The sequence below is a fragment of the Temnothorax curvispinosus genome, unplaced genomic scaffold (assembly GCF_003070985.1).
Source record: "Temnothorax curvispinosus isolate PA1 unplaced genomic scaffold, ASM307098v1 QBEX01006175.1, whole genome shotgun sequence".
Classification (NCBI taxonomy): Eukaryota; Metazoa; Arthropoda; class Insecta; order Hymenoptera; family Formicidae; genus Temnothorax; species Temnothorax curvispinosus.
In genome coordinates this window covers 321,507-346,291 of record NW_020215955.1, presented here as the reverse complement: position 1 = coordinate 346,291, position 24,785 = coordinate 321,507, and the positions used below count along the sequence as shown (strand labels likewise).

General features: G+C 39.0%; 2 protein-coding genes across 2 annotated transcripts; one reads left to right on the top strand and one right to left on the bottom strand.

Annotated features, from left to right (window-relative positions):
• Positions 1 to 1,158: 1,158 nt before the first annotated feature.
• LOC112455555 (probable ATP-dependent RNA helicase DDX31) lies at positions 1,159 to 15,393 on the bottom strand. The gene is made up of 9 exons (XM_025017564.1): positions 15,205 to 15,393; positions 13,926 to 15,044; positions 13,584 to 13,850; positions 13,276 to 13,496; positions 12,524 to 13,109; positions 12,201 to 12,431; positions 8,069 to 8,411; positions 4,058 to 4,259; positions 1,159 to 1,421 (listed from the first exon to the last, which is right to left on the bottom strand). Exons 1-9 carry the CDS (start codon positions 15,268 to 15,270, stop codon positions 1,283 to 1,285), a joined length of 3,174 nt encoding a protein of 1,057 aa, XP_024873332.1. The 5' UTR covers positions 15,271 to 15,393; the 3' UTR covers positions 1,159 to 1,282.
• Positions 15,394 to 16,474: 1,081 nt separating this feature from the next.
• On the top strand, positions 16,475 to 20,370 carry LOC112455551. The gene is made up of 5 exons (XM_025017557.1): positions 16,475 to 16,911; positions 17,545 to 17,692; positions 17,775 to 17,857; positions 18,361 to 18,505; positions 18,944 to 20,370. Exons 1-5 carry the CDS (start codon positions 16,834 to 16,836, stop codon positions 19,141 to 19,143), a joined length of 654 nt encoding a protein of 217 aa, XP_024873325.1. The 5' UTR covers positions 16,475 to 16,833; the 3' UTR covers positions 19,144 to 20,370.
• The last annotated feature ends 4,415 nt before the right edge of the window (positions 20,371 to 24,785 follow it).

Sequence of the window (24,785 nt, the reverse complement as noted above, 5' to 3'; positions counted from 1 at the left end):
ACACACGATGCGATGTATGCAGTGTAAGCTTTCCAACGTTACCGCTAGCAGTCGGTTTTATACCGACCCCACTAAAGTGCACTAGGATCAAATTTAATGTAAGCGTTTAATATTTATATATCTACATTAATATAAGAGTAGGAGAGGCACTTGAATTTGACGTCTGCAAAATGTGCTTATTGAAACATTAAGTTTCAATTGAAAAGTTAAGAAATTCTGAGCTATATGTCGAATAACAAGAAACGAATAAATATTCCTGAGATACATTTAAAATAATTAAAATAATAGCTAATGTTACACTGTTGAATGAAATATAAGTAATATATTTCGATAGAAGGTAAGGAGCGATATCTAATTGCGAGGTATAAAATACTTGTGTTCTTAATGGCCGTTGAGTTCGATCCTAAGAATAGTGCGAGTCACAATCTCGTGACTGCGTGGACGGTATGCTGGAGTGGAAACGAAAGCGCAATTAGCGTGATATCGTTATGACGCCGGCGAAATGGCGGTTTTGTAAGTACGTACTATCAGAAGGTGATTGCTAATTATTGTGAAAAGAATGAGATAAGCGGAGCCGGGGCAGCGAAAAGGGAGTTAAAACGTTGCGCGATCTCGTGACCGCGAAAGCGTATTCGACGTAGCCCGTACCGTGCGATTAGCGCGATATCATTACAGTTAATTTCCCTAAACCCGGCATTTTCCGTCGTACTGCATTTTGCCGCAGCGTATTTGCCACCAATTAGTAACCATTGCAAAAAATAAAGTGGAGAACGATGTTAAATGACATCAGAAACGCACAGTAATAAAAATAGAAACTGTAGTTGACGTGAAATAAAAATTCAATCGTTATTAAGTAATTGTAACATTTGTAAAATGTAAATACATTATAAAATTATATCTTGCTCATTATGCTGCTTTGTGTATCAGGATTCAATCATAATCTCTGCTAGTTAATAAAACATGATCCCACAGAATATTCAAAATAGTAAAAATGGTAAATACATATTTAATCGTCACAGTCGACGCAAGAAAATTGCGATAAGATGTACATCTTTCCGTAACACTAAAAAGATAACTATCGAGTATTTGGAAAGATAAAGGATAAACAAGTGTAAATTAGGTTAAAACATTTAATTAACATTTATTGTAAAACATATCAAGGGTAAAAACATGTGGGCGCATGTTCACAAGAAGCGATGCACCGACACGAAATCGCTGTTTCTATTTACAACATGTATACAATCGAGCCAATGTACATACAATTGCGACGAAGCACGAGGAATTACTTCTTTGGCTTCTTCGGGGGTTCGAGGCCGCTATCGTATTCGGAGGTGTTGAGCATTCTAACCCTCTTCAATAATCCCGTTCTTTGCCCGTCGCCGTCTCGGGTCCTCTGCTTCTTTTGCGACACCCCTTCAGATCTGGAAGCGAGAGCAGTCAGCCGGCGCGCACTTTAATTCTCACATTAGGACTAACCCGCAATTTTCGATAATTCGACGTAAACGACATGTGGTGAGGACAGAGCGCGGTAATCGGAAATTGAGGCAAAAAAAAAGGAAAAAGAAAAAAGAGGACGCGCGCGCGCGCATCAAAACGCGACGATACACCCCGCGGACGAAACGGAGGTGGGCCTCCACCAACTGCCGTACCAAATTTCATGTCCGCTACCACGTTTTTGTCCACCGCTTCGCGTCACGCACGAAGTACGCGTTATCATGCTTTATGGTCTACAATGGCAGCTCCCGTTTAACCGAGATAATTTACATATAAGTTTCGCAATTAACTTTGCAGTAGTAATCGACACGATAGTTTTTAACTACAATGGAATTATACATAAAATAACATAATTATCGTCCAAAATTCGCATTGTATCGTTGTTCTATCCAATAAAAAAAATATATATGTGTATATTAAATATGTATACGTATATCTAATTTATACGCAATTTATTTACTAATTTAAGTAAAGTGGTTTCCAGAAGGTAAGTTCTGTAAATTGGAAATAGAAAGAAAATATAAATAGAAAATATTGGCTACATTTTAAATCCTTAAGCTGTAGAATGGTATTGATCGTTCCAGTTGCAAAGTATCGAAACTATGAAAATTATCGTCGGTCTTATACAACGGTCCTGCAGTAGACTGCAAGGAGGACGTGAAACCGCGTCAAGCACACACGCATGCATACATTCACAAACGCACTTGGGCTAAGATACGCACACAAACGTATAGGTAATCGCACCCACAGAGGCGTATACCGTGGTCGTCTCTCGATCCATTGGACCGTCAGCTCAGTGCCCGCCTTTCACCCATTAAAACTGACTCGTTCTCTCCCCGTGCGGAGGGCACCAGTCGGTTGCCCGTCGTGCTCACCCAAAGCACGCCCATTCAAATCGCATTAAACACGTTAATGCGTAATGCCGGTCTCGGGGAAAAAGATTCGCCGCGCTTAACGCGAAAAAAAAAGGGCTGATAGAGGAGACTGTGTGGTCGTAGAAGGAAAGAGAAAGACAGAGACGGAGAACGCTGAATATGGCAGTGCAGGCAAATGATCGCCGGAGAACATAGGAATTATAAAGCTCGGTAAAAACGCGGGAGGTACTCGTGTGTGATGTAGACGACGTGATACATGAAGTAGAAGGAACGTTGGCGTAGAAATTACGAAGTATAGCGCCCGTGGTGGTTGGACTTGGCTCGTTTGCGGCCGTGAAAAGAAAGAGCAACGGACTAAGTGTATGTGTATGTATATACGTGTATAAGCCGGAGACGTGACAAGCAACAGATGTAAAATACGTTAGCTATGATAAGACTAGGATATTCATAACCGGGGTAACTCCGGGAAAACAAATTCAGATTTAAAATGAAAATAGGAAACCTGTAGTAAGATATATCATTTCATGTTTATATGCAGCATTAGAAATTATGTTCACTGAAATTAAAAGCAGAATAATGGAGAATAATGCATGAATGGAAGGCGGGAAGCGCTCGTGTCAAAAAAATCAGGACACGCAAGAGGGCACACGCGAGCGGGGAAGAAGTATGCGAGCGGGTGGGTAGGTGACAGTTTCAGGATTTCGAGAACGCGAGCGAGACGGAGCGACGGGGGCAAAGAGAGGGAGGCTCGTGCTCGTCCCGTGGTTTCCGTAAATGGCGCAGCCACGACCGGAAGTGGCGGTCGCATCAGTCTGTTTAATAGCCGTATTGTATAATTATGAACAATGGAGAGATAGAGAGAGAGAGAGAGAAGGAGAGACAGAGAGACAGAGAGAAGCCTGGAGAAGGGCAGAAGCCAGCAGAGTGCCATGTGAAATGCACACCGCATGAAGATAGAACGTGAGCGAGAGAGGAAGGCCAGAGCAACGAGAGAAGGAATAAGATACACTTGTCGCGAGCGAGCGAGACGACGCGAGTTAGATGGAGTGAAATGAAGAGAACGCAACTCGGGGGGGAGAACGGGGACCACAACGAGGCTGAACACGATGAGAGCCGTATGGCTTATGGCTGCCAGCCACCGTAGAACACGTCCGCCCGTTCGTCGTACATGACGGATGACACAGAGCGACAGTTTTGATGCGTTCAACCTCTCTAGGAGCCGCACCGAGCCATCCCGCACATGGCGTGTGCGTGCCATTGCTCGCCCTATGCCGGCTACGCCTGTACGCGCGCGCGCGCGCGCGGGGGGGTGGACGGCGAAGAGGAGGAGGGCCAGGGATGTGCGTCGCGGTTAACACGCCAAGCCACGCGTGAATCCGTCATTAATACCGTCACTCCGGAGACGATGGGCTTCGCGATCGCGCGGCTGAAACGTCAGCTGAGCGGGTCAACAGCCGGACCAACCATTCGTGATGTCCTCTCCCAAAATGGGAGCATATTGTCCACCGCAACTGTGCGTGACGCAAAGTGTGCGCTTCCGAAGTTCCGCTATACGCGACGTCTCGATAGGAACAAATGGGACTTTAAGAACGATAGTGATTTTCGCGATATACTCGCGCGTAAGATTAATTCGGGCGAAATACATTCACACCTTGCAAATTAGAAAGAAAAGGAAATATTATACTTACGGTTTGTTCGACAGACGATTATTGTGCCTAGGTCTCGAGATTTCTTTCTCGTGTAGCTTCTTGCCAATCCCGCCGATTCGTTGCGGCGGATCCCTCAACGCGAAACTCTTGGCATAGTGACCCAAATGAAGATCCTTTCGATTAAATATCTCGCGCATGTCGCGCGGATAACTTGAATAGAAACGCATCCAGGAGACGTAGGCTACAGAAGAGAATACGATTCTTATGTAAAATAAAACAATTATCTTTCCACCCGCTCGTTGTTCCCATTGCAGATATGCGCAATCAGATCACTTGCAGACACGTTAAGTACGATAAAAAAAAATGTACCAGCGTAATTATCCACGTGATGTGCGATAATTGTGCTTGGAGGAATAAATATGTATTTTGTTTCAAATTAATCGTGACTTTTGGTACTGTCATAATGAACCGTTATGCATACGTTGCAATTAATAGCAAAATACTAAATTCATGTAGTCTCTCAAGACGAATAAGCCTAAAATGTGAATAAACTCGAGAGGTGCCGCGTCGAGTACACTTATCTCGTCTACGTTTAAGAGGTCACGTGCAACTCTCGGATGTAATGATCAGTTACATGTAGTGCGCCCTTATTAATCGCAGTTCCATTAGGTGGTTCCACGGGGGTTGGGCCGCGCGATTCCGTGGGGTGTGTGCGCGCCCCGTGGCGGGCTATTAAGGGGCATTAACGGTGAGGAGGAGGTAGCCGAGTCAAGTGCTGCAGCTAATAGTCACCCTCGCGTCCCTTCTTAACGTCTCTTGCTTGTGCGCACGGGTGAGAAACCCGGGGGATCTCTGGTCCTGAGAGAACTCGACATGTGCACATGCACCGTTGGCGTGCGTTCCGTGTGAAAAATCTCTCACAATCGGTCCTGATAGAGTAGATGAATTTGGCTTCCGGTTGCTCATTCCGGATATCCCTGATCGCTTAAATTTCTATATTCTATATAGCAGCGAAGACGTTTCGCGTAAGATGATGACATTAAGTCAATGATTATAATGGAACAAGGTACGAAACAAGAAGAAACATCTCTTCTTCAATTATTAATAAACTTTCTCAAATAAACTAAATGCAGTTTGGATGGTGGTGTTTGAATGCTATTGTATTCTTGTATCTAAATGCGGCATCTATTTCTCTTGAAACGAAATAATGAATTTATATATCACCGAATAGATTTAGTTACACGTTTCGCTTGAATCCCCTCTAAGTACCTCTAATTTTCATAATTCTCTCGCGGTCGGAGTTATGTATGTCTCAACGTTTTCCGTCCTGATTTCCGTCTGCTTCCAATCTCAGCTCCTCCTTTCCGCGCATATATAAGAAACACTGCCAGAGTCTTTCTTGTGACTTGGTGTCAGCGTTGAAAAGGGAGAAATGTTTTTCTCCATTTAGCACATAAATCACACGTGGGGGCGGTGTCTAACTGAGAAGCCGGAGCGGCGGGAAGAACGGGGGTGTAAGAGTGGGGTAGCATTGTTCCTAAGTGATGTAACTGCGTCTTATTGTATTTGTATCCTGTATCGTATTGTTAAGAGTCTCTCGCCACAAAGCGTAAGTGGTTTTGGCGGAAGTCACATTCAGTGGTTGGATTGTATCGGCCACCCTCTGTGAAAGGCGCGCGAACGATGTACACCGAATTCAATCTAACTCGCGACGAGTGCGCAAGATTAGCTCAACAGTGATACGATTGTCACGACAATAATTAGCAAAATATTGCTTTTTTTTTTAAACAAGTGCTGTCTGGAAAACTCGACTATAACCCGATAAAAAAATATAAAGTATAGGCAAATTCATAACCATCCTAAATCTCGAATATGGTTTATTATATCAATTTATGTATCGTTATCTTGATAAGTCTAAAGCAAATAAATTATTTGATCGAACGAAATAGGTTGCATAAGATTAAGTGGCCCGATTATTGCTTGTTGTGCTGCTTCTGCTAAGCTATAATATTCAAAAAATATTTACAGAGAATTATGACGAATGGAATATAGCCGAGCGACCGACACGAGGCTCAAATCGTATATATATGGGATAGGAGTGAGGGATGAATCCCTCAGGTTAGTGGCGAGGGTCGCAGCTCGGGGGTAGTTCTATAGAGCTGTACTTGCTATTGAAGGCTGTTCGGCTCTATTGGGGTGATAATGTTACGAATTAGCGAGATTTCCACTTCTCCGCTCGTCTCCGCATCAGTCGCGAATTAAATAAATTTCGGAATTGTCGCGAAGAGCGCAGAACGTGTCCACGTGCCGCGTTATTTTCCATTGTTGTGCCTCTGCTGTGTACGAGCGTTTTTACGATCTTAATTCCAACACTATACCTTGTATTATGTGTTCGATATACGACGTTATCACGGATTTAAGTACGGCTAATTTTTTCCAGCTTAAATGTGAAAAATGTAAAATAAGCTGATATCAGATGCACGATTACATAAAATTGCAATAAAAATGCAAATAACAAAGAATATTGGAATACTTGAAAATAATTTTTATTTACGTGAAAAAATTATCCTTGGACAATTATTTAATCAATTTCAGAAAACACAACTTATGTGTTATTATTCTTGAGGTAGATGAAAATATTTCGTAATAAAAATATTGTTTTACCATATTTCTCTCTGTCGCGAGAAATTTTTCCAAACATTTTGAATTATTTTTGTCGATATGGGCACACATTGGAACAAATAAATGACTGATAGCAAATAGTCCCGGTAGATATATCGAGAGATGTTAACTAATTTGTTATCCACTTCCTGCTTTCCTCTCATTCGCTCCCTCGGTTTCCATGCGAAAAGTGCAATACCGGGGTCACGAACGGCGGCAGCAATTAATCTATCAATCACTCGGTACGTGCGGAGGAACGGTCAAGTGGTTAGCTGTGTAACGTCACTCAAATCTGGGGCGGCTAAGCGCTCAAAAACCGTGGCTAACCTTCGTGTAAAGCCTCGGCTGATGCGGGACAATTTCGAAGCTCGAAAACCTCTTAGAAAGATTAATGGTCCCGAATTTCCTTTTTGGAAATGCTCGTTCGCGCGGTTATAGCAATCGACGTAACACTAGTGGTTAATGCACTTCCGTAAAAGTAATCCTCGTAAGATATGCAAGATTCGTTTACATTGCTATTATTACGTCTCAATAGAGCAGAGATCTCTCTGAAGCTTCTCAAGTTTAATAAGAAAAAAATTTAGAAGTACATACTCGTATTTAAGCGACAAAGTTCTCTCTAGCCTTGAATAAAGTAATCAAGAAGTGATTTAAGAAAGCAACAAGTTAACTGACGATATTTATATGGAAAAGCAAATAGATTTGTGGGGGGAAAAAAAGTCATCGTGAATGTGAAGAGGGCTAATGTCTTCACTTGACGAGTATTAGACCGGGTATAATGGATTTATTATTGCAGCAAATAAATTCTTCTCGGTAACGACCCTAATAGAGTAACCGTGGCATAGCAAACAGGATCATCCCTCCTCGTCCGTAGACTATGTAAATATCCAAGTGGCGAACGAGGCAAATGTGAAGGGAGACGGAATAAGAGCCCCATAACGTGTACGCGTAGGGGTTGCTTTATATGCGAGTGGGGTGCTCGCTGGAATTGGCTTAGTCTACCCTGAAAGTCAGCTCGCTTTCGTTACAATCCAACTGCGTCAAAGTAGATGTTCACTCATCCTTCGCAGCTCCTCATCAACACTTTGCCTCTCACGAAAGCAAAGATTTAAGCTTTTATTGCACGCGCACCTCTTAAAGTATACACGCGAATATATATGCTAATAACTAGGAAGACACTATTTGAAGGTAACTATTTCTATAGCAGCAATTTACTATACGATAGTTTGCCTCATTATCGAATCATTGAACTTCAGTCTATATTAGTGTCAAATTCATAAATATTATATCCTTCAAGAGTCTTGATAATGATTAACAAGTTTATGATATCAAAAGAAGTGTATATACGTTTTATTACGTAGCGCGAATCGTAAAATATTACACGCTTACCTTTACACGCTTTCGCGCCAAGTTGCTGATTCTCCAACACTAAATCTTCGAAATCATTTTGAAGGGCGACAGCCGCTGCCTGCACGGAGTTATGCTTGGAAAAGGGCCCCAGTAGCTTGCCCAGGACATCGTTCATGTCCTGCTGCTTGATTCTGATGCGCCTCGACTCGAGCATCCGCACGAACTCGATTTCCGGAGGCGTCAGGAAGATTGTCGCCGTGCCGGAGCAACCTGCGCGTGCGGTTCTACCGATTCGATGAACGTAATCTCTAGCCGAAATTGGACCGGTATACTGAACAACGCAATCTACCTTCGGCATGTCTAATCCTCGAGCTGCGACATCCTGGGAAAAAAAAAGAGAAATATATATCTTACATACCCTAGAACCGGCAATTTTCACGTCAAACATCTTCCAAATCTTGTTGAACATAAGAATATAAGAACAAGACTGTCTACATCTAAATCCGCTGTTTAATCCCAATGACATATTACGACCATTCATAAATTATATACGTCACGCGAGATATATAAAGAAAAGACTTCGGATCTTTTCTATAGATCGAGATACAAAGCACTTTGATATAAAACAATTCGGATAAGAACCGGAACCTCGTGATTCCACCGCAATTTGTTCGGAACAATGTTCTTGGTAGTTATCGCGCTCCAACCTCCTCCGAGAAGTGGCTCGTTCCACGAACAAGAGCGGCAACGGCGAGTCTGCGACCTGCTGGTACAAATGTCTTACAAACCGCGGCGATTTCTCGTTTTGTGGCGACGTGAATGCGCGCGGCTGGCAGCGGGCGCCCAGCTGCGAGACCCCAACGGCGAACGTTTGAGCACGGCCCTGATTTCCTACGTTCGGCTGGCCGATGATTTACCGCGGCGAGAGCCTCCGCCGGGTCGCTCCGCTTGACGGGCCCCGGGGACTAATCCCAGACCACCAGTGGGGGGGCGTCGCGGCACCCCGGAATTCTTTCGCGGCACGATACGGACGTGTATCCGTGTATTCTTATTACATCTTTTCCTGCTATTAATTCAACATACGTCGACGACGGCGCGATCCGGGCGCCAGCGTGAAGGAATACGAGAGAGAAACCCCCGACCGAAATCGAAATAAATGCTGTCGATCGGACCGAATCACTCGAGCTCGCCCCGTGATTCCGTTACATCTTATCGCTCGATGAATATCGATAAAGCAATTTCTAATCATTTATTTTTTGCGCGATTAAGAATATTAATGAGAACAAAACGATCGACTGGATAAAAGGAGAAGTCAATGCTTGCAACATGGAACTTGAACATAGTAACATAGTTAAAGAAAATATCAAATAACTTACATAACTTTGACAAATATAGTGTTTATTACATAGAATTATAGAATGTTTATTATATAGAAAGTGAAAAATAAATTAAACGCTTTTAACGTTAACTATAATGTGATATCATCGCGATTTAAATTGTCACTCGGAGTTAACTTTGCCAAAGAATATTTCCTTAAAATTCAACGCAAGCCTATAATCATTTGCGCGGCGCTCGCAATCGGAGCAAGTGCACTTGGCACATTAAAACGATACAAGCACGATACCTGCCACCGGTTTCAACACACGTAAAGAGAGCGGCGCGCTGAAGAGCGATCGATGGCGGCGATTAAGACAAACGATCGTTTAAGAAAGGGACCGGGGGATCGCGGGCCGCGGGATCGAGAACGGATCGTCCGCTCAAAACATCTCACTCGGACCATAGATCACATCGTGGATCCGGATCCACCACCGCTGAGAGCCGCGGAACATTCCGGCCGCGGGTGCCCTCGTGGCTTTTCAACGTGGAAATTAATAACGCGGCCGTAAAACCTACGTGGTAGCGACGCCGTAAAACGTGGGCGGCTCTGCCATCGCACATTCCGCGGATCAACATTAAGGAGTTAAATATGCCCGACGTCTCTCTAAGTACACAGTAAATTATTCCGCCTTCTTCCTTCCCCCTCTCGTGCTCGCAACAACGTTGGCGACGTCACGTCAATATGTTCGCGCGACCGGGATTTATCGGTTTAATAATAACGAGTAAATGCGTTGCATGTTCTTAGTAGCGTAATTATTCACGTGTTTTTTATATTTTGAATTTTCTGTATCTTGATGATCTTGATAAATCCACCTGCTTTTTTAGACAATTAAGCATTTAAAATCAACAAAGCAAATTTAACGATATTAAACTCAGCTTTCAAGAATTTTGATATTAAAACAGATCTCGCAGGAGAGAGAGAGAGAGAGAGAGAGAGAAATTAATAAGCAAACAATGAAATATAAAAATAAAATATATAAGCATTCTTTGTAATAAAGAATTATGAGCAGATTGTTTAATCTACATTGGCATAACATGCAACTAGAAAAAATCACGTAAAAAGTAAATAAAGTAGATAATATTATAACATAATTTTTAAAAACTAGAATAATAAACATCAAAATGTTATATACGCATTAATCAATATTTATATCGTCGTAAAATGACGTGAATTTTTAAGCATCATACATTCATGCTTCTAAAGAAGTGCAAAATATATTTGATCGTAATTTTAATCTTTCTACATATTAATTGCCTCATTTCATCGCAGCAAATATTATTATTATATTCATGCCGTAACTTCTTTACACAAAGTTTGTTTTGCCAGAGAAATTATGGCATATGCGAAAGTCGAGAATAAATAAAATCGTGAGAAAAGAAAGCTATAAAGTCCGACGAACGAATGTTCGTTATATTCAGAATTAATTTTGCAGATTCTGATCTTGTTGTTCTTCTTTCGAGGGCGACTCGTGACACGGGTTTTTGAGACATAATTCGAAAGAACAGGTCGTCAATTAATCGCAATGTATAGGGCTTAACGAGGACAGTAGAGAGGATAACGAGAACCCGCGGCGAGTCTTCGGAATTTTCGAATCGGACGTCGACTTTACGAGAAAGAGAGAAAAAAAGAGAGAGAGAGAGAGAGAGAGAGATCGCCTGACGGAAAAGAATTAATTTTTTCGATAAGTTGTGTCATTCGTTTGCGTGACGCCGATCGTGAAGTTCACAATTCGCAAATCTTGCCGCGATTTAATATTTTTCTTCTTTCCTTTTGCACGAGTTCTTCCGATATTTGCGATACTTGAGACACGTGTAAGCGCCATAACAGTATTTCACGCTAAAATCTAAATTGGTCGATGAAGAAATGAGATCCGCCGTCGCTTTATTTTTGACGGTCCCTGCGTCTAATGACGAAATCGATCGCTTTCACCGGTAATTACGGCAGTTAAAGCCGTCGCCGAGAGTTCAATGCGAATCAGAAAGTTGTTCTGTTATTCGACGTCGGATTAATTCGACCGACGTAATACGAATGTAATTAGCGGCGGGGAGCGGGGAGAAAGAAAGTTATCCGTTACTTCGCAAACATTATCGCGTCATGATTAATTACGCCGCTCGCAGAATGCAATTAGCGAAACAGACACTTCTGTGGATATATCGCAAATAGGTAAACATTTCGCGTTTATTACGATTTGGATGAGAAATATCTTTCCATTAGAATATTGGAGATTTGATTGAAAAGCGGCGCAGTTTGTTTCGCAGAAGATTAGTAATTGTTAATAGAAAAGGATTGTTAATGCAAAGTTCGGACTTCCCTAAATCACTTCGTGAAGTAAAGAAAGCACAGATATGGGGGACAGACAAATGATTGTAATTATACTCATTACGAAGGGTTCATGCGCCCGCATAATTTTTAACCTCCGAACACAGCGTGGGTCCTGAGGGGTATTAAATTCCCTCTCGAAAGAATAAGCCACGAAGTAATTTACAGCATAGGGAGTGCCGACAGATATCCCTGACTTTTCTTTCGTTGCTATTCTCTCTTAATTTTTCAACGCCGTATTATACACTTATATTTTTTATTTATATAATATTTAATATTTCAAAGTATATCTGCTCTCGAGTAAAACTCATGACGTGCAATGTATATTTAAGAGTAAACAAGTTAAGAAGTTCAAACACTTATAATGCGCTGAAGGATTAAAGATAACTTAATTATGTCCACAATAGGTACATGGTATATTCGTATATAGACGTTCGAAGCATTTAAAGTAATTTTCGAATATATATAACTTACCGTGCACAGTAGTACTCCACTTTTCGCTTGACTGAAAGTTTTGAAGACCTCCGTCCTTTCTTTCTGTGTCATATTACCATGTAATTTAAAGAATTCTACGTCAACCAGCGGATCGGAGTCTTCGTCGTCGTCATCAATTGGTTTCGTAAGGACAGAGGACAAAATTTCAGTATGATAATCTACCATGTCTTGTGTGGCCATAAAAATTAGTGTTTTGTGTTGCCCAGGAGTCTAAAGAAAAAAAAAAAGAAAATGCTACTATACAAGTCGCAAGTCGACACAATGTATTATTGCTATACAATGCAGTTTGAAAATTTTCCTACCTGACATCTCCCGGCGATGTAAGCGCTTAGAGTGACCATTCTTAATTTAGGCGGCGTGACTATGTAATTCTGAATTACACTTTGCGGAACTATTAGGTCTTCGTTAATCTCGCTAATATCGCCCTCGCTCGCTTCTAAATTCTCTTTAGCCGCGTCAACGAATATCGGATTGTGCATCGTGAGACCCGCCAATTTCTCGACGGCTTGTGTCAAAGTCGCGGACAATAAGATTGTCTTCCTTTTCGATTGATTTTCACAATCTCGCTCGACGTTTTCAGCATCTTCCACTTTCGAATAAGATTCTTGATTCACACCGGAATGTTTTTCATCCTTTTTCATTTTTCTCGATGGAACGGTATTAGCACTCTGATCGCTATCACTGTCATCACTTGAATGATATATTTGTTTCTTTTTACTACCATCGATATTATTTTCTCCTGTTTTGGATTTCATATCATGTTCCTTCGAAATTTCTTCAATTTCTTCATCTGTAAATGTCTTTTTACTATTTTGCTTAAATATTTTCATAGCGTCGTATCCTGATTCGTCATTATTAGAACATGATGTTTTCAAAGCGCTTACTATCCTGAATTGCACAATACATATTATCAATTAATTTTGTAATCATTGTAATTATGTTCATGTTATTATTTAATTTTCTTATTGTTAAGATATTAAATAATAATTGCATTAACCTATATACAAAATTTAATTGCCAATTTTTTTTTTAAATAAAAAACCAGAAAACCTACCCAGAAATGTCCATTTCGTATCCCATATCAAGCATTCTATCAGCTTCATCTAATACAAAATATTTGACGTCATTTAATCTCAAAGCTTTTGTATGCTTTATGTGATCTAATAATCTACCAGGAGTAGATATTAATATATTACATCCCTTTCGTAACCGAGCTTTTTCCGCTTTTCTTTTTTCTCCGCCAACTATGTAGCCTGGTACGATCCATGTAAAAGGCTAAAATTATTTAAAACGTTATTTTGACATCTAATGAATGCTAATGCTCGTGCTAATGTATTTAAAATATATTTGCCTCTAACTCACTTTAACTAGTTTTATAAAACACTCGTACGTCTGCAAGGCCAATTCTCTCGTCGGAACAATCACAAGGGCTGATAAACCGCTGTTTCTATTTAATTTTGGTCTAATTTTGTGTAACATTTCAACAATTGGTAAAGCATACGCTAACGTTTTACCAGATCCTGTCTGAGATCTTATTAGAATATCCTTAGCTGAGAATATTTGAGGGATCGCTTTTTGTTGAACCGTTGTCATTTTAGTTATGCCCATATTTTGCTCTAAATTTGATATCTGTAAGAAGAGTATAAATCGTTACTTTGTTACAAACGTTTTCATTATAAATGTTAACTACATACAAATACTAACCATAAACGGATGAATATTGAGATCTGCGAAAGTGATCTCTGTAAAAACTGGTTCATTTACAGGTTTTACAAATCGCTGGCCTATGGTTGGTATATCAGGATTATTGCCAAACAAAGAGGAAATTTTTCCACCAGCTCTGTGCATTAATTTTGGAGTTTTGTCTGATTCCCTATCGTTATTAACAATTCTCTCTTTATGTTTTCTCTCTTTCTTTTTGTTTAACATATCTGTCTTCTTTGTGTTTTTTAAAATAGGTGATTCCTGAGTTAATACTTTGTTTTTCTTGTCTGATTTAAAATTATCTTTCGGAGTATCATGTTTTTCAGTTAAATTTAGAGTATCTGACTCAGTTTGATTTTTTAGTTGATTCAAAAATGTATTGGAAAGTGATTTCTTCAGTTCACTCTTTGAATTATTTTTCTTTTTCGCCAATATTTTATCAATATGCCCTTTTTTTGCCTTTGTAAAATACACAATTGTGGAATCTAAGTTTTTGGTAGAAGAAATCTTATTAGATTTTACAACTGGTGATTCCTTAGCTACTACTGTGAATTCTTTGTCTGATTTAAAATTATTTTTAGGAATATAATGTTTTTGAGTCAAATTTAGTGTATCTGACTTATTTTGATTCTTTAATTGACTCGAAAATATATCAGAAAGTGATTTCTTTGATTCACCCTTTGAATCATCTCTCTTTCTCGCCAACAGTACTTTACCAACATGATCTTTTGTCGCCTTTGCGAAGGAGACAGTTGATTCATTTGTGGAATCAGAGTTTGAATGGATCTTTGAAGGAATCTTATCAAATTTCACATGCTTCTTGTTTGCTGCATCAGATTGTTCAATTTTTTCTGACTTTGCAATCTTCGCTGTTGCGCCTTTACCTTGAGATGGAACTGGAGGTTGCTGAATGTTTTGAGTAAAAGCGTTTGCTTCTTTTAACTTCTTAGCAAAGATAACTGATAATGACTTCTGTTTAATTCTTCCCTTACGCCCTGGCTCTTGCGTATTCGCGTTTCTCTTTGATCCCTTGCTACTCAGTACTGCATCTTTATGGAAAGATTGATTCTTCAATCTTTTAATTGAGGTATTGGAAGACTCGGTTCTTCTCAATGTGTTCTAAGCACAAACAATTACTTTACGTTATTCATCAGTCTTTTTCTTAGATTTTTGTTCAGTTTACCATACGCAATTGCATAAAATTGTTGCAAGTTCTTTGCACACATGTGGCATGCTTACAGATCCTCCTAACCTAAATCTAACCTAACCAAGCACCTACCTTCCTCGTTGTGACAGCTGGACCCGCCGTGACATTTAAACAGATGTCCATGTCTTGAATTGTCATTGGTGCGCCTGTTTACCACAAATCACTTTTTCCTTTCACGCGGAAAAATAAAATACGCGTAAAACTGTAACGTTTATAAACATACACCCAGCACCCCGCGTAAAGCACGTTGTGAAACATGTGCCGAACCGCGCGAGTGCTGGACGCTCGACTGCTGGCGCATGCGCGTATTTCAGAGAGAGTCTATTTCCAATACTGATGATTGTATGAAAAAAAAAATATATTTCTTAACTTTATTAAGATTACTATTAATTATATAATACTGTATTAAAATATGCGACTAATGCACAATTATATATTGTGGAGATGCTATAATGTATATTTATATGTATGTATAATATTATTTATATTTATTATTTATTTAATATGTATCTTATATAAATATTTATATAATATTAAATATATGTGCGATATATGTTATATATATATTTTTTATATACATATTTATACATGTACCTATATATAATACGGAGAAGTATTATATTATACACATATATAATATTGAAAATATTTAATTCTTTATAAATTGATAAGAGATTTATTTTCAAATAAATTTATAAATTAAATATTAAATAAGTACGCGCGTGTAGTTATTATTAAATTATATTTTTCGAAGAATAAAATTTATTAACAATAAAGATTTTTTATTCGACCTAACTTTATTCAATCATCTTTATTAATTATAATTATCACGACGTTCCAATTATTGGTTTTGGTCCTTCTCAGTCGACGTAACTTTGATATGCTAATAAGCATCTTTTTTTAAAATCACTGAAGGCAATTTATTGCAAAATAAATTTGGTTTTTTATTACTTATATAGGATTAAATTAATTATACATATATATCACTCGATCTTAAATTTATGTTCTGGGAATAAAAACCACGCAAGAATTATAACATTATTTCTCTACATTCATACAATTTTTATAATGTAATTAAAACGATTAGTCAAGATTTAGTTACAACTGAAAATTAGTGCGTGCACGTGCGTATAGAACACACACGTGCAATCAGGACCTGCATTTAGATATTGGGTCAAATATATTTTAATAAATATGACTTCCTCGTGATAAGTTGAAACGACCTATTGAGAAATAACGCGATAAAACGCTGACGTGTTTGATTATCATGATTACAACGGTGTATCATTAGCGCGTCTTTTCGGAGTTTGGACCAGCTAAGGCAACATTGTCGTCGCGACAGTCGAACAATACGGAACGATTCTGTTCGGCGTGCAGGCGCCTGTTGAAGTCAAGACTCCTGTCCGACAATCGTCACATTATTCGACGGACGGAACGGTGTTAATTATTCGTTAACACGTTCGGCAATTGTTACCGGGAGTCTCGCTCGTGCGATACAACGCGCCAACGGTGCGCGAGATTAATTTCAAAGATTGTCGCTTTTAACGTGTGTTTACCTCCGTCCATGTGTGTTTACACTTTTTACAACGTATCGTGCGAGTGTTACCTGGCAAGGTAACACGAAAGGTGACGCCGCACCGGTGGAATCGGGCATTTTGTGTCCGTGAGGCAGAGCGATCAGACGAAAAGTTTATTTCGATCATGGAGAGTCGTATAAGTTGCGTAGTATGTTGCATCGGTGTGTCGTTCGCGGCGAAGATAATTGGGGCGTATACGATGGTAAGTTTAAAATTTCACGCGTGCTACTCTGTATTCTTTTCATGCATTCGGAGTACGCGGGCGCTGTCTGATTCGCGTATTGCGATTGCATTATAATATCGAATGTAAAATCGTGCCGAAAAAATGAGATGTCGAAACGAGATAACGGAAAACATGAACTCTATTTATGTTTATAATGATTGGCACATATATATATGTTGCCAACGTGGAATATATAAAATCTGCCTTGTGATCTTCTTTTGGTATGAGCACGCACACAATATTTCCGGTGCCGAGACTGTCAATAACTCGAGTGACGTTGTTGAATACCGACTCAAATCAATTGATCACGGCTACTTTCTACGTCATTTTAAGTTTGGAGTATAAATATAACATTATTATTTTAAGATATACTGCTTCTTGTATTATTTTTGTTTTAGACATACTTCGATTGATATTAAATCAACTATTTTATTGAAAAATAAAAGCGAAATATAGTATAAGAGTAATTTATAAATAGTAATTTAAATATTTTTGAACAAAGCCGTTTAAAAACACATAATTTTGAAAATTTATATCAATCTGTCAACTATATTAATTTATTTTTATATTTACTTCCCTAAATCATTCAGCTTTTTGTTTATTCCTTTTCAGTCCACTTCGGTTCTACTAATAAACGTGTTGGTGAGCAATTTCTTCTCAAGAGACGAGGATGATGATTTTTTTGAATCCGTCAAGACTTGGGCCATGCTAGGAGTGAATTGGATGCAAGCAATGAGATATACGCAATTGCAGAAAAAAGGTGAGGCCCGATTCACACTTATTGTTAGATACGCAAATTGCTTCCGCAAACGAATGGTATAACGTAACGTGGTACATTTCAGCACAAGCCGCTTTGATATGTTTCCTCATATACGCCGTCTCGTTTCTGTTGGCCAGTGCATACCTCGCTTTGGGATCGATATCGGTGAGCGTCTTAAAATATTGTGTAATTACTTCTAAATAACTTAATCGACCTTAAGTTAACACACCGCATACCAGAGCTATTTAACGGATAAATAAGCGATCGAATAAAAGAGAATTATTGAGAATAGTTAGTCTATTTCAATTGATCTAGTCAGATAACTTTGCCATATATTTTATTTTTCATCTTTTTACTAAATTAATTTCGAATTTATTTACACCTGTAAATTATTAAGTTTCGATAAGTATATTGCGAGAAATTTTGCGCGAGCCTTCTAATTTCTTTTTTCTCAAAATATCTAGCAGCAATGTAAAGAATTCTTATATACAACACTCTGCTCGCAAGCACGATTTCTATTATTTTTTTTAAAGGTCGCGGCAGAGACACCGCCGATCGAATACAAATTCGTCAGGCGTTCTTTATAAATCCGCGAGATGTATTTTAGGCACGTAACAGCCTTGTCTCAACTCGCTAACGACCGCGTTAACTTCCGCGTACGTTCACAGAGGAGACATATGAGCGCCGTGCCTTGGATGTATTTGCAAACGATTAGCGTAATAGATCAGACCGTGGCGCTGTGTGGCCATATAATACACGACCGGCAGACTACTTTTTATTTGTGGTACATTACGATATGCAGCATCTATCTGAGTAAGTATATTTCTAATCTTCTTTTGCGATTCAACGTAAATAAAATGCATTCTAATCACTGAATTCTGAATACAAATATGAATTGAATTACCTTTGCGAATTCTATTGCAATTAAACGCGAACAAATCACAGTTAATCTAATGTTTTTAAGATAAAAGTTTGATGGAAAATTATTTTTAATTATTTTAAATAAATTAAAATGATATGTTTTTTACGATCAATATCAAAGTAACTTTATTCTAAAAGTATCGGAAGTGTTTAATAAAAGGAGTATTTAGCGTTATCAATTTAAAAGTTATAACGTATAATGATCCGTTACTAAGTCTTTCGTAAAAATAAATTGTAATTTCCATAAATGTAATTGAAAAATAAATTAAAACCAAAAATATGTGTGTGGCACATTCTATATACAATAATTACATTTGACAATAATTACAGTTTTGAGCGTGTATTTCTGGAAGGTCGTGGAAGCAGCTCGAAACCAATGGTATGACGAGCAGAACCGAATTGCGAGTATCGAATCGAGCGTGTTGGAATTTGTATCGACACCTAGTAGCGGTTCGAAGTCACCGTCCTTCCTCTCACAAAATTTTTCGATGTTCGAATCACCGCGACCGCCAACGATCCTACCTAAATAGCAGAAATTCCATGAAGAATCATGGATAATGCTGAAACAATCCTGATAGACTTGCCGCTTAAGGCGAACTGTTGCTATATAGAACGTGCAGGATTGAGGGGGATATTTACAGAACAATGTGAGAGGAAGACTGAGAGGTTTCTTTCTTCATACTTCGTGGACGTTATTTGCCATCATAACTTAAGACTTAACTTACGCGTTATAGTGTTATATATAAATAAATATCTACTTATAAACATCTTTCACACGTTTAAAAACTGAGCGATGAAAATTTTTCTATTTTATAAGATTACGTTATTTAATTAATATAATTTTTACACATTTAATTTGGCAATTTATTATTGCATAACATATTTGATCTTATTAGTATAGTACGAAGTTTGTTGTAACGCGCGCGCACGAAAAATTGATAAAACAAAATTTTAGTAACGACCCATTAAATAAAATTAAATTTAAGTTTAATTAAATGTCCGAAACAATATAAATTTCAAATAAGACGTGCAGAAATTTCTGTTCCAAAAATATTTGATTATCCAGCCGAGATTACTGATCTCAATACATTTATTCGTGAGCTATATGGCATTTCAAAGAATTTAGATGTTAAGTCGGCGGAATATCCATTGATCTTCCTTGCCTAATGGAATATACGCGAGCCACTAAACTTCGCTACGGTAAATCCCGGTTTCGAAACGGGGAAAATGTATAATAATGCGGAGAGTAACTTCATAAATCAGTCGGGAGATGCGACTAATAGAGTGTATCAAATGCGCCCCCGGCGGAGCGTGCTTGCATAGAAAATATGAGAAATGGCCGCGTTTTACGTCGAAATACTTTTAAACTTCCTGGATTCGAATCGCACGCAAGCATATTCGCTATACGGGATCGACCGTCTCTTCGGATAGAGGTCGATTTGTCCGAGAATGGCCACAACTTTTCGCAATACTCTTGAGAATGGTAATCAAGTGTACAATACATGATAGAGAAAAGCTCTTGATACAATTTATTGGGGATGTTTTGTCGTATCGATTTCGTATAACATATCTATGTTTGCAAGGAGTATACTCTAATGATAGCACATATAACATCTATATGTTATTATACATACAAATTATTATATATGAGAAAGGCAATCTTTTATTTTATTCAATATTTTGTTATTTTAAAAGTAAATGTAACATGATTTAAAATTTCGTTTGATAAGTTGCTCTTTTTATTTCCATCTCTAGAAACAGATAAATATTTAATCTTTTGATTAATTTCCACTGAAACTTATATACAAGTGAGAAATGATTTTGTTAGCATTCACTATTATATTTAATCATGAAATGTTGAGAAAATTCTTCTTCTTATAATTAGTAATTTGTAATTTTATTTCTAGGAATCTATAGAAACAAATTTTTTACTAATAAAACTTATCAAATATATATAAAATTAATTTTCTGTTGCTAAAGGAAGTAACGCTGAAGCAAGTAATGTATTCGATAAGAAGTAAGAAAAAAAAAAACAAATGTTCTTGTTAAACGATTTGTTCGATATTTTGTAAAATTCCTTGTCCCCGTGAGAAGGACTGGATTTTTCAGTCGTCGACACGGTCCTGGCGCCGGGGACAGACAGAAAGCGGGTTGCGCGACGTGGTTGGTTGCCGCTGCTTTTAAAAAGAACTGAGCGAGTCAATTTGTAGGCTGTCGCAAACTTTTAAAACACTAGTTGACAGCCGTTCCACCCCCGTCGCGACGCCCGCGCCCGTCCAACCGTCCTGAAGGATTCCTCCGTCTCTCTTTCTCTGTCTCCCTCCCTCTCCCTTCCCGTTTCTCTTTTCGATCTCTCTTTCCCTCTTGCTCCTCGACTCGCGCTCCCGATGAAGGACCGGGGCCCACCCCTGCGTGTCGCGGCAGCCGATGGATTGTAAAATAAAACTAACTTGGCTTTTTCGTGGCTCGGGAACGGGAGTACCGGCGAAATCTCATTCCCGTGGATCTCTTTTATTTTTATGTACCCCTTTTTTTTATTCATCCCCCGCGTAACGAAGGGAGCCCGGACGGTTGTTGAGTACCACCAACGAGTCACGTCTGTTTGAAGAAACGTTTGCCTTCCGAAGAAAGCTTAATGAGATCTTCATCTTACGAGATTCATGCTTAGTTGCTGAAAGTATCGCAACTCTTTATCTCTATTTTAAATCGTAATCAGCCAGCATCTTCTCGTTCAAAGGAATATACGGCATTATACAATATAATTACCAGTAAAAATACCAATTATTTGTTCTGATATTGCGCAAAATGCTTATTCATAATTAGCGACACTAAATGCGTAAATGGGATTGAACATGCTCTCCTAGAAGATGTACCTATTAAATTCAATTATAAGAACCTAGTGGATTATTAATATTTGTATTACATATTGCTTATTAATCATAAGTGGTATAAATACTGATCCGGAGAATTACCATTCCACAATCTTTCTGACCAATCATATTTCTACACCTCAAGGCTTCACCGTCCTTCTGGTGGTGTTTTCTTCCAAGCAGATTTTACGTGACCTCGCCTACTTCGAGTCGTATCGAGCGGCCGAAGAAGAGTGTACCCGCTCGTATGACACACATAAAACGTAGCCGCGACGTAATTAATCTTCTCGCATGACACTTTAGCTGGTTACGGGGCAGAGCTTGCCAAGAACCAGAACACAACATACCACTTAAGCCCGCCGCCCAGAAAACAATTAATACGGAAATTGATTAATAATTACCGCGCCCCAATTTCCACCCTCTCTCGGACTCTCGCCAGTCACCACAACGAAAAAGCGACGAGAGAGAAAGAGAAGGAGAAATAGATGAAAAAAGAGTATCAATAATCCTGCAAAAACACACGCACCGGATAAGGATCACAGTGTTCCACAATATTCGTTCGTTATCTAAATCCGACGGTGATTAATTTTCTGGTGATTGTTTAGGCACCCTCAATGCTATTATTGTACTGTTTTCAATAATTAATCATATTTTTGTTTAAGAAGATTTTTCTCGGAATAAACATTTAATCCTTTCATATTCTCTATTCCTAGATAAAATATTTTTTTCAAATGAGACAATCCATTTTTGGAATTGGACGGCAGAAAATTCCACATTGAAATCGGCGCCTTATCGACGAAATTTAAACCATCGCTCGTTGTTCCGCTTCCTTTGTGGCATTTATACGTGCCGGGAGAGCGGAGAGTCGATTTGGCATTACTTTTCTAGACAGACAGATTTTATTGATCTGTGCACCGTGGCGGCTCTCTGCCTCATTCTCCCTTCCTCCGTCTCGCTCTCGCGAATGAGTGAGGGCCGCGGAGTCAGAACCGAGAGAGAACGGCGGAACTGAACGCCCCATAAAGCTAACCAATGCTAATACTTCTCGTCTCGGCAGTGGCGTCGGTGCCGGGCGGCGCGACGCCCGGTCGTCGATTCGCCTCGACGTCGCGCGTCGTCGGCGGGGAAGGACGCACCGACGCCGCTGGCCCGGACCGGAATCGGCAATAAACGCGTAACCGAGCCTAATTCGTAATGTTGGCCCAGTCATTGTGGACCATTGTGAATCCCCCCCGTCCCGTTCGCCGCGCCGGGGACGACGAGTATAACGCTGGGGTTATCGCAGGAAACTGCCAGTAACGGTGGCAAGAGGTATGCACTCTCTCCTCGATGCGCTGCGCCGTCCTGGACCGTCCGGCTCCCTTATTTCAGTTTTATCGCGCGTCGCTCGCCACTAAATTGATATTCGCAACGCTGAGCCGAGATTACTAATTTATAGACGAACGAGAGGGAACCGTGTATTCGCGTCTTGAATCGATAACGCGAATCTTGATGTGAATCGAAGGCTGTCGATCGTACGCACTGCGACTCTGTTGCGATCGCGCACAGAAAGAACGAAATCTAAATTATGCAAATAAATTTAAGTAGTTATTTTATAAAATACGTTATAAAATTAAAAATTTCATTGTTGGTTTTGATATAGAACAATCAAGCAAGCAGGTTATCAATCAAGCAAACTGAAAAATTGTTGAAAATTACTTTTTGTATAATTAGGCTTAAATATGTAGATTAGCTAGAGATTACCAGAAAATTAATATTGTTATAGTAATACAGTGAAAAGCTTGTTATACCAAACAGTTAATGATAATACGTTCAGCGGACGTTAAACAAACCTCCGTGTGCAAATCTTTATTTCCTTCAGCAATGTTTATCTTTTCCCGCTCATGAAAGTCGATTCATCATCAACTCGGTAATTGCAGCATTTGCAATGCTACATTAGCGTTCTCCGCTTTGCCTCTATTCAGAGATTGTTCGCTCAACGACTCCGAGAAATTTGCAAGATTCAATAACTTATGGCAAGATAAAAATTGCAACACATTGAACCTTCAGCTATTGCTATGTTGCAGCTTATACATCAGGATTCCTTGGTGGTTTTTCCGTTGTGGAATGTGTCAAGTTTTTTAGGAAATCACAAATTTGTCAATGTTTATATAGTTAACAGAATACTCCGTTCATACAGTACACACTTTTCGATTTCATTGAATGAATCATCATTCTTTATTTTACAGTTATATTCTTCCCGGCTGTTTTCTTAATAACTTTTATTTCTCGCTCGCTTTCCGCTTATCAGCGATTTCCATTTTATCAATAGGTACAAGTATTTGTAAACACATTTATAAAAGGAAATCTGAGACGAGAATTATATTAGAAAATTTCAAAATTAATTTAGATGTGACTCAAATTAATTTTTTAGTTATATAGCAATATGATTATTTTACACAGCTATTTTCATAATTTTTATTTGCTTGATTAAAGATATATTACAACCGGCACTTGATATTGATAAATATAAGAAATAAGTCCATAAATAAGCTTTAATAAGTAAAAGAAATAGAGAAAATTTTAGTTTACAAAAAATAAAATAAAATTGCGCGAATTCCGTGTTGAAAAATTCGTTCTACAAGGATTGTCCGGGGATTTCGGCCAAACGTCTTAGCATATGAATGCCGCCTCTGTCCCGCGAGATATACGATTTTTTCCCCATTCCCCCGTGAATGGAAATTCGAAAACGCGGACCGATGACCGGAGGTTTAGTGAATACGGGGCGGGAGAAAAGGAGGGGTCTTGGTATATCTCTTTCGTTGAAATGAGGGTGGCACGTGCTCGTCTTCTCTGTCTTCGTCCTTTTAAGGCTGTATAAGAACGGACCTACAGAATGAACGGGGGTGCGGCGGAAGGAAAATTTGTGAGCGCGATGGACGGCCGCCGACACAATGGCTGCGTTTAATAGTACATTAAGCACATTGCGGAACGACCTTAGTCGTGACCGCTGTGACGAACTTTTCCTCGGACAGTAGGGCGCAATAATCACATCCGGGTGCGAATCCCCCATATGGGGATGAAAGTCTTATGAGTCTGTGCAAAAATACTGTTAAAATGTGCATATTATATATTATTGTTATATTAGGCAAAAAATCTCTATACCTATTTTTGACGCATGTTAAGTTTACTCATGTATGTACATAATTGTGCAGGCTATAATTTAACTCACAATAAATAGTCACTAGTTTACACCTCTCTTTTGGCTATATATATTTTTAGATAATATTGAATAAATTATTTTCGAAGCAAATATATATCAG